Genomic DNA, 12,201 nt, shown 5'->3' on the forward strand with positions numbered 1-12,201 from the left:
GTTTCCCCCTTATTTCTAGATGAGTTTCTTTTTGGGAAAACAAAGTCAAAGAACTCACATAGTTAATACTGTGAGATAAATATTTACCTAAGGCTTTTTGGTAATATCAGGGATGTGAGTATTTTTTACAACAATGTGTAAATAAGTATCTGATGTTGTTGATTATACCATTTAAACATATAGCTATTTTTTTCAAATTTTCTTATATATATTTACACATTTTCATAGCAAAAGGTTTGAAAAATATTAATCTATACCAGGGTTTCTCGGAGCTACTGACACTTTGGCTCAGATAAACCTTTGTTGGGGGCTGTGCTATGCTCTGTAGAATGTTAGCAGCATCTTGGCCTCTACCTACTAGAGGCCCTCTGTTGTGACAACCAAAAATGTCTCCAGAAATAGGTAATGGAGATTAAGAGGTACAAACTTCCCGTTGCAAAATAAATGAGTCAAGGATATGAAATGTAAACTGTGGGGAATACCGTCGATATATATGTAACATCTTTGTATGGTGACAAGTGGTAACTAGGCTTACCTTGATGATCATTTTGTAATGTACAAAATATCAAATCACTTGGAACTAACACAGTAGTGTAGGTCAGTTATCTTCAAAAACAAAACAAACACCCACAGAAAAAGAGATCAGATTTGTGGTAAAAATTATCAGATTTGTGGTAGGAGTGGTAGAAGGGGGAATTGGATGAAGGTAATCAAAAGGTACAAATAAGTACTAAAGATGTTCAACATGACACATACAGTGAATACTGCCATATGTTATATATGAAAATTAAGAGAGTAAATCCTGAAAACTCTCATCACAAGGAAAGAAAGTTTTTCTATTTATTTCGTTTTGTATCTATATGAGATGATGGATGTTCAGTAAACTTACTGTGGTGATCACTTCATGCTGTATGTAAGTCAAATTATGGGGGTAAGGGGATGACAAATTATTCCCTGTTAAACACCACTGGTCTACATATAGGAGTTATAATTGAATGTATTTTATACAAATACATTTATACAAGATGTATTTTTTATTTACTTTTGTTTTTCTTTAAAACTTAATTTACTTCTAAATTGTCACTTAAAAAACATAAACCACCTAAAACTTAATACCATGGTATGTTTCAATTATATCTCAATTAAAAAAAAAAATCAAACAGAAACATTCCAGGTTAAACAAAGCTTACTTTTCTTTCTTTTACCTTTAAATCTATTTCCCAATGGTTGATGCACCTCAGACTCATATTCGGAGATGGAAACAGTGGTCTCTAAGAACATGGCACCGTTCTCCTTGGTGGATTCCACAAAGTCCGCAGTATCCTGGACCAGGTTCATGACAGAGACTTTCGTATCTCCCATTGGACTTGTGGGAGTAACGGAACTCTGATCTGATGCTCTCTCACCCCCATGTGCCATTGGCAGGGTGGTTTCCATGTGTGTTTCCATTTCAGGCAGCTTCAGACTCACATCTGCAGCCTCTGTCAAAGCTTTGCCCTCTTCCATGCCTTCCATACCGATATCGGGTGCTTGGGTTGTCTGAGATATTTCCATTCTCACCTGTGTCTCTGTATTGTCTCCAAGCTTTGGGGTCTTTATCTGGCTTACACTCTCTAATTTGGTGTCATCCCACTCATCACTTATGACAGGAGCAGCTGCAACAGCTGTGCTGACACTCGTCGTGACTTCCGGGGCTCCCAGCAGGCTGTCAGTTTCTGGTTCAACACTCAGGATGGACTCAGAGGTTGGGAGCCAGTGCTTAGTGGCGGCAGTAGCTTGGGTATTATCAGCTGTCATCTGGGAAGGCTCAGTGCCTGCTGTGAGCTTAGACCCAGGAAAAGAAGTGGTCTTATGTTCTGGGTTTGCTTCAAATTTCTCAGTCCTTGGACTGGTGGTTAGCATTTCTTTAGTATTCACAAGGGATAAAGGTGAATGCCCCAGACTAAGTCCTTCCGGGCTTTCAGTTGCAAACAACTGATCGTCCACATAGCTCAGAAAACCTTGTGTTGCTTCAGTGGTTCCTTCCACAGTGGGCTGAATGATGGTACCACGGGAGGGTTCCTCCCTCTCATCAATATTCAGAGAAGCAGTTGGCATGACAGGGTTGGTTAACGTGGCCTTGGAAGGTCGGCTTTCAGGAGACATTCTCTCTGGCTGGCTAGAACCGAATACTTCTTCCCCTGCTGGGACCTCTGGCTCAGTAGCAGTGTAAATGTTAGAACCATCAGCCTGCATGAGCCCAGCTCCTACAGGAGAGGTTTCTTTGTTACTAGGGAATACTTTATTTAAAGACATTGTTGATGGTCCTGCTAACACTATCATTGGATCTCCAGAGACTGGAGTGTTTGAAGTAACAGAGTCATTTTCTAGGTCATCTGTGTTTAGCCTCTCAGACTGTCCTTTTTCTGCATGAAGAAGTACTATCTCCCTCCTTTCCAAGTTGGGGAAAGCCAGACACTGTGCGGCAAAGTTGAGAAGTAGAAGGCTACAGAAAGCCAGACAAATGTGTAACACAATTGGTCTGCTCATAGTGGAAGAGAAATGTGCACATAAATTGGTAGAGTTGACAATTCCAGTAATTGAGTCCTGCAGAAAAATAAAGCATATCAAACCATCATATAAATATATGTTGTAAATAAGCCCCTTTAAATTAAACCATAAGTAAAATAATTTCCTTGACTTCTGTTTAGAGATAGTACATAGGAGAAGAATGTTCTATTTCTTTGTACCTTTGAGACTTGGATAACCCAGTTCATTTTTCCCTATTGAATTTTCAGCTGATTTAACTTGCAGCTCTCTAGCAAACGGTACACACAGTTCAAGTACTAAGTTCATTGTTTTTAAAATATCTATTTGAAATAAACTACCCTTGAAATCACATTTGCAATATTCTTCCCAATTCTTCTATTAATCATGGAGTCAAATGACGGTAGAAATAGCAACACGTCCAGGAAATAAAAAGGAAACCTTAACATTTATTAATACTACATTCACAGAACCTTTTAAGTATGTTTTAAAACTTATTAAATATCATCATAAAATACTGAATACCAGTTTCATTCAAGAGTTTTTAAAGTATATAAATGACTCACAATTAAAATTTATCTTTAAAATACTTAAAGCATTTGTTTTCTCTGCAACAACTATAAAAATTATAGGCAAAATCTTCATGTCTCAAAAAAATTAGAAAAAGTAAAATAGTTAATGTAAACAAGTGCATATTTTGGGGGAAAAAAAGCTCTTTCAGAGAACAAAAACACATTTTAAATTATCAACGTTTACTGAATACACATTTATTGTAAGATTAAGATTTATTAAAAAAAAATACACTGTCATTACAACTAAAATTATATTGAAACTGCTCGTTTCCCCCCAACCTTAAGGGTTTTAGGACTTTTTATCTATCCCATCATCAGAAAGTTCTTAGATACTGCAGTTTTTCTAGAAAATTAAACAGGAATGAAAATTCTAAATCCAAAAATAAAAACCTTATCTTTATAAAAGTTATACTTTTCCTTTCTCCTATGTCTAATCATTAAACTCTCAGGGTTAATTAAGCTTATGATGTGCACACACAAAATATAAAGATGTATATTTTCATAGGGTCTTCTCCCTTTAAGAAGTGTGACCCTTCCACATGTTAATCCAGTTAGTCTTCCAGGCCTCTTTGAGACAGAGAAAAGGTCAAGTACTAAGGGCAAGATTTAGATAGCTGAAGAGAAAAAGAAGGTTGAATTTATCTACACGAGGAAAGAGGAATCCATGGATTCGGAGCTGAGGCCTCTTGCTGAACTACCAGCACCCACTTGAATGAATTATCTTGGAAGCAACTCCTCCAGCCCCAGTCAAGCCTTCAGATGACTTCAGCCTCAGCTGTCATCTTGACTGCAGCTTCTTGAAAGACCTGGAGTCAAAACCACTCAACTAAGTTATTGCCAAGTTCCTAGTACACAGATCTGGGATGAGACCATAAATATTTATTGCCACCAATAATTTTTTACCTGAAAAAATTACTTTGGGAGAATATAGGAATGGAAAGATGCCATGAGATGCCATGTGCAAAAAAGGAACAGCATATCAGGGACCATACATTTAGAAGCAAAAGAAAACTGAATCCAGAGATGACTAGAAGAAATGTAAGCCACCCACCCAAGAATCTTCAGATAATGAGTGAAGTTTCAGTGAAAGTCACTCAGTTGTGTCCAACTCTTTGTGACCCCATGGACTATACAGTCCATGGGATTTTCCAGGCCAGATACTAGAGTGGGTAGCCATTCCCTTCTCCAGGGGTTCTTCCCAACCCAGGGGTCGAACCCAGATCTCCTGCACTGCAGGCAGATTCTTTACCATCTGAGCGACCAGGGACACCCTCAGATAGTGAAGGGGATGCTAAATTTCCTCATTTGTAGGATGAGGGGTTGAAGCATTTATATTTAATATTAAATTACATACAGGTAGCATACATTGTTTAAACACACTGTTTTAAAAGGAAAGAATCCAGGAATGATATTTTTAAAAGAGGGAATAGTATGTGAACATTCTGGGAATTAGTTATCCCCATACTTCAGATGAGCCATAATGCAGCCCAGTTCACAGCCAGGTAACAGAACTGGTAGCAGTATTTGGCTTGCGGCTTCTATTTTCCTTCCTTAAAACAAAAACATGTGACAGCTATATAACAAGAGTGCTCACAGCTGATGACACTACACCTTTGACTTCTGAACATACAGGCTGAACTATAAATTAGATAGTCAAAGATACATAAAAGCTATAGAACTCTCTGCTTCATTTTTGACCTGTTCAGAGATCTGCTCTTTCCTAAACAAATATTTTTCCAGTTCAATGAAATATTACCTCAGGAGACTGAGGATGTGGCCTAAAAGCTGGGTCTCCATGGCACAGCTTATGGGACCTTACTTAGTTCCCTGACTAGGGATCGAACCTGTACCCTCTGCAATCAACAGAAGCATGCAATCCTAACCACTGGACCACCAGGGAATTCCCAGCAGCAGAGTTTAGAAGGACATAGACTGGCGTGAGAAAAATGAATCATAGCTTTATTGTTGATAAAACATGCCATGTGATACTAGACGAATACCCTCAGTCTCTCCTTTGACAGAATAAGGAGTTAAAAAAAAAAAAAAATCTTTGAAATCCCTATATCTCCATGATTCCATTTTCTTATTTTATCTATAAAACACACAAGAAAAATGCAAATGTTTTCATATTCCCACAACTTTGTCATCAAGCAAGCAGGGCACCCAAATGATTGTATGAATGCCTCACATTTTATTCATATGTTCTGGAATCATGTGGACTGAGAGGAGAATTTTATGAACAAATCAGATTTGGAGGGTGGTAGGGATAAACAAAAAAGATGTAATATCATCTCTATTGCCTTTCTAAAACAGATTTTCCCTTCAAGGTTTCATTTTCATCTAGACCTTAAACTTTACAATTTTTGTGTGAAGGGAATTCTGCCATGGCTCTAAAAGACCTTCCTTCTGTAATTAAGTGTCAGCCACCTGCTTTCTAAATTCAATTACGACAGGAAAAAGTGGGGTGAACTGCACGCCTATTCTATGCCTGTGTATTGCAGCCATATGCTCCTTCTCCCTACTATTCAAAGTGACGCCTGAACTTTAAGAGAGGCAGAAAAGACAGCCTGTTGGAACGGCAGTAGGGAACACATCTGCAACTCAGATAAATTGGTAGATGACCTTCAAGTTCCAGATCTTTCTCTGTCTTTCCAAACACAGCACAGGTTCACATAGCCACTCCCATGAGTTTGGAGTCCTTCACTGGGAGCTGCGTGATGGTAGAGAATAAATAAGGAAAGACTAACTCTTGTCAATTCAGTGACAATATTTCCAAACCTAAGTAACCATGTGTAATCACAAGGCTATAGGCCTTTTCTTTTTTCCCTCGACATTGTCTCCTTTCCCTGGCAAAGTGCCTGGCACAGAGGAAACGCTTAGTAAATACTGGCTGAACAAACAAATCAATGGCTATAGCCTGCTTTGCTGAAGGAGAGAGAGATTTCACTGCTTATTAGAAATTATGTCTTAATTATCTTAAATTAACTCAAATATCAGAATATTTAACAAATAAAACAAAACATTTCTCTAACTTTTCCTTTTACACTGTGACTTTGGAGGCTCCTTTCTTTTCACTCTATCCATCAGTGCAAATTAATTCAGATACATGAACTCTAACCCAGTTGCTCACTGATAGTGGATATTAGCTTCTAATAGCTTAAAAAGCATCCTTTTCTGAGCCAGTCATAGCACTTTATCTGTCATTCACTATCAAGGTATCCTAATGGCTTGGCAGTCCTCTGAACAATTTACTGCGTTTCTGCCACCAGTGAGCAGATAAGCTGTTCTGTCAAGCATTATCTTCTACAATCTTAAATAGATACAGTCCAGAATCTCTTTGTCAAGTCTAGGCATATTCAAGTTTCAAAGACAAATGAAAGACAACATAAAAAAATACAGCCTTAGCCATCTTGTTAGACTTACTAATCAGGTGTTTTCAAACACTTGGTCAATATTTTTCCAACTAAACAGTATGCGGCTGTTGTTCAGTGTGTTACCAAAACGCAGACACAAAAGGGAACTGGCGTGTTCAATCATTTCATCAGTGACAAAGCTAATTTTTTCAAAGAAAATTGAGTTTCATGTATAATATATAAGGAACATGAGCATTGCCCTAAGGGTACTCAAGAAACAGGAGGCCTGTAGAGTATGCCAAAAAAAAAAAAAAAACTGGTGACAATCTGCCTGATATTTTCCTTTTGCAGGATAAACATAAACAGCTGGTGTGGGGGTTTGGGGAAAAAACTGCCCTTGATTTCCATCATCTACTGGCTGTTACTTGGGTGCTACTTCAAACACACTCAGTTCAGTCGCTCAGTCATGTCCGACTCTTTGCGACCCCATGAATCGCAGCACGCCAGGCCTCCCTGTCCATCACCAACTCCCGGAGTTCACTCAGACTCACGTCCATTGAGTCAGTGATGCCATCCAGCCATCTCATCCTCTGTCGTCCCCTTCTCCTGCCCCCCAATCCCTCCCACCATCAGAGTCTTTTCCAATGAGTCAACTCTTCACATGAGGTGGCCAAAGTATCTTCATCTAAACTGTGGTGTCATCTTGAAATCTTCTCTCCTATACATTCTAGATTCACAATTTCTGCAGGTCCTTCCCTCATAATATCTCTTGGAATTGTCCCTTCTTAGGAACATTGGATTGTCATTATTTTACCTGCCTCTTAATTTATTATCCTGATCAGATTCTCTCCTCTCCAATCCATTTTATACAATCTAGATGGTTTAGTCTTAAGGAAAGAAATGACAATAATAAATCAAAAATGGCATGGCTACCATTCAGGGATGCCAAGTGTTTTATAAATTATTTAATCCTTTACAACAACCTAATGATACAGGCATTGTCATTATCCTTCTCTCTCTCTCTCTCTCTCTCTTTTTTTTTTTTTGGTGAGAAAACTACCAGCTTACAGAGGTTAATTAACTTACCTGTGTAATCATGTCTGTTAGTCATCAAGTTTCCTGTCTTTGCCACTACAACTCTACCTTCCCAAAACACATCAGTTAATGTCCCCAAACATGTAACTGCCAACCTCCATATCTATAACACAACTTCATTAGTGCCCAGTAGAAACCCATTGCCAGTTGGATATATTGCCCTCTTATGTGCCTTACTCATTTCAGCTTCCTAAGTTTTGCTCATGGCACTGCACTAGCCAGAAAGCTCTCTCCTTCTTCCCTGCCCCTGGTATCCAATCCATGGTCCATCAGGTCATGTCCTATTTACTGACTGTTATCACAAAACTGCCTGGTCCATTCTCTTCCTGCCCATCTCCTAGCTTCTCCAGTATAAATCATCACATCTGTAAGTCTCATCACCTAAAATAAGGTTACCTTCTTTGCATGAAAGCACTAGTCTTTCAGCTTCCTTTGCCATATAATTGCTAATAATGGTAGACACATAGGAGAGGTATTCAATTTTTAGTGGTGTGAAGTGAATATAAATAACCATTTGAAAGTGAAAGTCTCTCAGTCATATCCGACTCTTTGGGACCCCACGGACTACACAGTCCCTGGAATTCTCCAGGCCAGAATACTGGAGTAGGTAGCCTTTCCCTTCTCCCAGGGATCTTCCCAACCCAGGGATCAAACCCATGTCTCCCACATTGCAGGTGGATTCTTTACCAGCTGAGCCACAAGGGAAGTCCAAGAATACGGGAGTGGGTAGCCTATCCCTTCTCCAGTGAATCTTCCCAACCCAGGGATCGAACTGGGGTCTTCTGCATTGCAGGCAGATTCTTTACCAACTGAGCTATCAGAAATAACCATTTAAGAATATGAAAAAGAAGGTACGGAATCTCTTTTACACTGTAAGATTTTCAATAACATTTCATGGCTTATGTTTTGTCCATCACCTAGTCAATTTTGGCTACTTATTCAATGTGTGATTTTAATAATAGTAGTAATTTGTGTATTCTCATTCCTCCTGTACTTCAGGTTTTTTCAGAGTTTATTTCATTAAAAAGAGACAGAGAGATCACAGAGGAACAAGTTTCAGAGCTTCAGGTCAACTTGCTTCCCAATTACCCCTTCACCTTTCAAAATCCAATTAAGTAACAGTAATTCTTTGATTGATAATGGAAGAAGAAAACTCTTTCCCTTCTTTGTCTTAATATCTCCATTTTGTGTTTTTCCTGCTCCTTAATGATTATTTGTCATTGTCTTACTTTCCTTTAATTGTTAAGGTTCTCATGGCCAACACTATCCTGTTGGTCTGAAGTGGAGCTTATCAAGACTCTGACCCTATTAACCCAGCTGTGGCACACAGCATTAAGGTAGCCCATCTCTGATTTACTGTGCTTTGGATGACTGTTACTGGCCTGATTTATTGGCTTTAAGATGATCTGACCCTACTCATCCTTCACTATAAATTAAGTGCCTGGGATGACAGATGATCCTTTCAGTAGCATGTTCAACCACAGTGGAAGGAGAGAGAACAGAGTAACCACAAAGTAACCCACAGGAGGAAAGAGGCATCCTGCTGACAGCGAAGAGGTAAGTAGGCTGGGGTCAAGATGGTTACTCGGGCAACTGCCAGCAAAGTGCTTTACCATCCCTGCAGACCACAACTAAGTTCTACACATCAAGCCCACAAGCTTTATTCTCTACAATTTAGCAGTATAGACAAAGGAAGATACCGCTGTGTATCACTCTAGAGCATCACCCTATTCCTGGTAAAAGAAGTTGGACTTGAAGATTTAAAAGTTGGCTTCAACTTCCAGCTCTACCTTGGGGAAATCACTGAAACTCAGTTTCCTCTTTGCAAAATGGAGATAATAATGTTCATTCTGTTTTCTACAAAGATGGAAGAGGGACCAAATCAGTGATAACAGACATAAAAATGGTTTGAAAAAAATGTTTAAGTATCAAGCAATTTAAGACATACTGTTGTTGTTCAGTCGCTCAGTCATGTCTGACTCTTTGAAACCCCATGGACTGCACAACACTAGGCTTCCCTGTTCTTCACCATCTCCCAGAGTTTGCTCAAACTCCTGTCCATTGAGTCGGTGATGTCATCCAGTCATCTCATCCTCTGACGTCCCCGTCTCCTCCTGCCTTCAATCTTTGTAGTACTACCATGCACTCCCCTCAAAATACAGAAATGTGAGCAGTCTGAAAGATCCATAACACTCTTTTCCCCTCAAGCTATTTCCATGGAGCTTCCCCTTTCAACTTTTCATGTAGACAAAGTGACCTGGGAATTGTCTGATGTCTGCAGAATTCCATCCTAATCAATCTTGATCAACAAGCTCCTGTCCATCCATTATATACAGTTCCTTTCAACAAACCAATGTGACACTTCATTTCTGTTCTTTGTAGTTCACAAACCTCATTTGCTTAAAAAGATCTCTAAATACTAGCTGGCAGGAGAAAGTAATCCCCAGGTAGACATTTCAAGGAATAAACATAATATCTAACATTTCAAGCTGAAACTTGATTCAGATACTTTTCTTATAATCACCAAGTAAACACTACGTGAAAAAACAGGACTGACTACACATTTTAATTAGAGAATAAGCTTTCATTTTACAGAGATCAAACTCAGATTATTCTCTCTGAATAGCCAGCTTCCCTAAGTGAAACTAAACAGAATTCAAGGTGAAAAACAAAATACAATTCCTTACACAAGTTTTCAGGCAAACACCTGCTGAATAAATAGTGAAGACGACCTTTAGTTGATGAGCAGAAATTTTCCATAACAGGTAAGCCCATCCTCCACATTTTGATCCTATACTTATGTTTAGCATCAAACTGCTTCTGTAAAACCAAAGTATAACATTTAAAGATCTAGCAAGAAATGCCGAATATAATGTTAAGAACCTCCCGTGAAAACAAAGACATCCACATCTTCTTAATTGGCTCTGTTACTGTAGCTACCTTAGACTTGCTGAGTCTTGGGAGTTTTGTGAATAAACACAATCAATATCAAGTATGTTGCATAAGTGCTTGGTTCATTAATATGACAAATATAACAACTGTACCTTATGCATAAGAGTAAGTCAGGCTGCCCTTAAATTTCTATTGTGTGTAAATGTTCTGATACTGTAAAATCTCACCCAATTTTGAGTTTCTTCCAATAGATGCTACAGTGGGATTCTGCTGGCAAGTAAGCAGAAAGTGGGTCAGCGACTGACTCTGTAGGTGTTTAAACAAGACTCCTTGGAGCCCAACAGTATCACTTGTGATAAAGAAAATTCACAAAGGAGGGGAGACATGCAAATTATGGCCACACATTTTGCTCCCTACGGAAAAAAAATCCTTCAGAGTTTTTTGGATGGTCTTGTGAGCCACTCCCCCATTCCCTGAAGTTGCAAACTAAAACTTCCATAGAATGAAGGCAGACTCTTTAATCAGCCTTTAAATCCTCTCCTCCACAGCAGCTCTACACTAAAATGAGGAGCCAAGATCCTGGCCGATCCTTGGCATCAGCTTGGGAAGGCAAAGATTTCTTTGAGAACTCCAAACTCTTGTGGGTCCTCTATTTTGAGCGCCTGGCAGATTTTTAGCCAGCCAGATTTTTCGCTCTACATGTTCGGAATGTACACAAGTCGGGTTCTGTCAGTGACCCGGACGCACAGGAGGCATCTGGGCACCTCCATGTAGCACCTTACAATCATTCTGGAGTCTAACCCGCAGGCCTTCTTTCCAATCAAGTGACCTTTCCAAGGAGCATCCTCTTACCGTGTCCTCGGGGACCGGCAAGGAGGTTCTGTGACATCCCTGCGCTAAACACTCAACTGTTTGTTCTCTGCAAAGTAACACATTTCGGTGACCACCGCAGCCCCCACTCGCTCCTAGGCTCCTGACCACTGACTGGCATCGGGGACATTGCAATCAAAGCTTTCAAAGGAGCAGATCTTAGTCTTCGGGAACTTCTCTACCACCGCTGTGAGACGGAGAGGGGAGGGAGAGAAGAAAGAAAAGCCCACACAAAAGCAGCCAGCCCTGCAAGCTCCGGCAGCACAAAGGCCCGCTCGCTGATGCGGAGCCGTGAGGCTGGGCTGGAGCGGGGAATGAGGCTAGTCCTCGGAGGCCTGCGCGCCGCGCCCCACGCTCTCGGAGCAGCCCCCGCGCACCCCGAGCCGGGGCACCGCGTTCTGGCGGCGGCGCGGGGCGCACGCTTCGCGCGCCCGGGGCTGCCGAGCTCCCCCGACCGCACAGCTCCCGGGGCGGCCCCGTGCCGCCGGGGACTCCGGCTCCGTCTCTGCCGGCCGCCCCGTCTGCAGCAGCTGCCGCCCGAGTGGCGGAAGCCGAGCCCGTCCTCACCTGTGAACCTTCAGCAGAGGAGCGCGCAGAAGAGAGCGGCGGCGCCCGCGCTCGGCATCCCCGCGGCGGCCCCTGCAGCAGCGGCGGCTCCCTCCGCTGTCTGGAACGCCAGGGGGAGGGCGCTTCGCTTTGTTGCTTATTCATGAGGCCGCGACTAAGGCTGGGGATTGGGCGGCAAGAAGATGCACCCGCCCCGGCTCGGCGGGCACAGACAACCCGAGCCGTCGCCCCACGCCCCTCCGCGCCCACTCCCCCGCCTCCGTTCGGGCGCTGGGGGCCGAGCCGCGGGGGCGGGTCTTACCCGCGTCCGGGCTCACGAGACCCCT

At 41.4% G+C, this 12,201-nt stretch overlaps 1 protein-coding gene across 2 annotated transcripts in view; it reads right to left on the bottom strand.

Moving 5' to 3' along the window:
* ARMH4 (armadillo like helical domain containing 4) overlaps positions 1–11,996 on the bottom strand; it is a 142,093-nt gene extending 130,097 nt beyond the window's left edge. The window contains exons 1-2 of one of the 2 annotated variants that reach the window (XM_059890294.1): positions 11,876–11,996; positions 1,206–2,586 (exon numbers count right to left, since the gene is read on the bottom strand). In XM_059890294.1, the coding sequence (XP_059746277.1) occupies positions 1,206–2,529 (1,324 nt within the window). In that variant the 5' untranslated portion in view covers positions 2,530–2,586; positions 11,876–11,996. 2 annotated transcript variants of the gene reach the window in all.
* Between the last annotated feature and the right edge of the window lie 205 nt (positions 11,997–12,201).

The sequence above is a fragment of the Bos taurus genome, chromosome 10, assembly GCF_002263795.3.
Source record: "Bos taurus isolate L1 Dominette 01449 registration number 42190680 breed Hereford chromosome 10, ARS-UCD2.0, whole genome shotgun sequence".
In the NCBI taxonomy this organism is placed as follows: Eukaryota; Metazoa; Chordata; class Mammalia; order Artiodactyla; family Bovidae; genus Bos; species Bos taurus.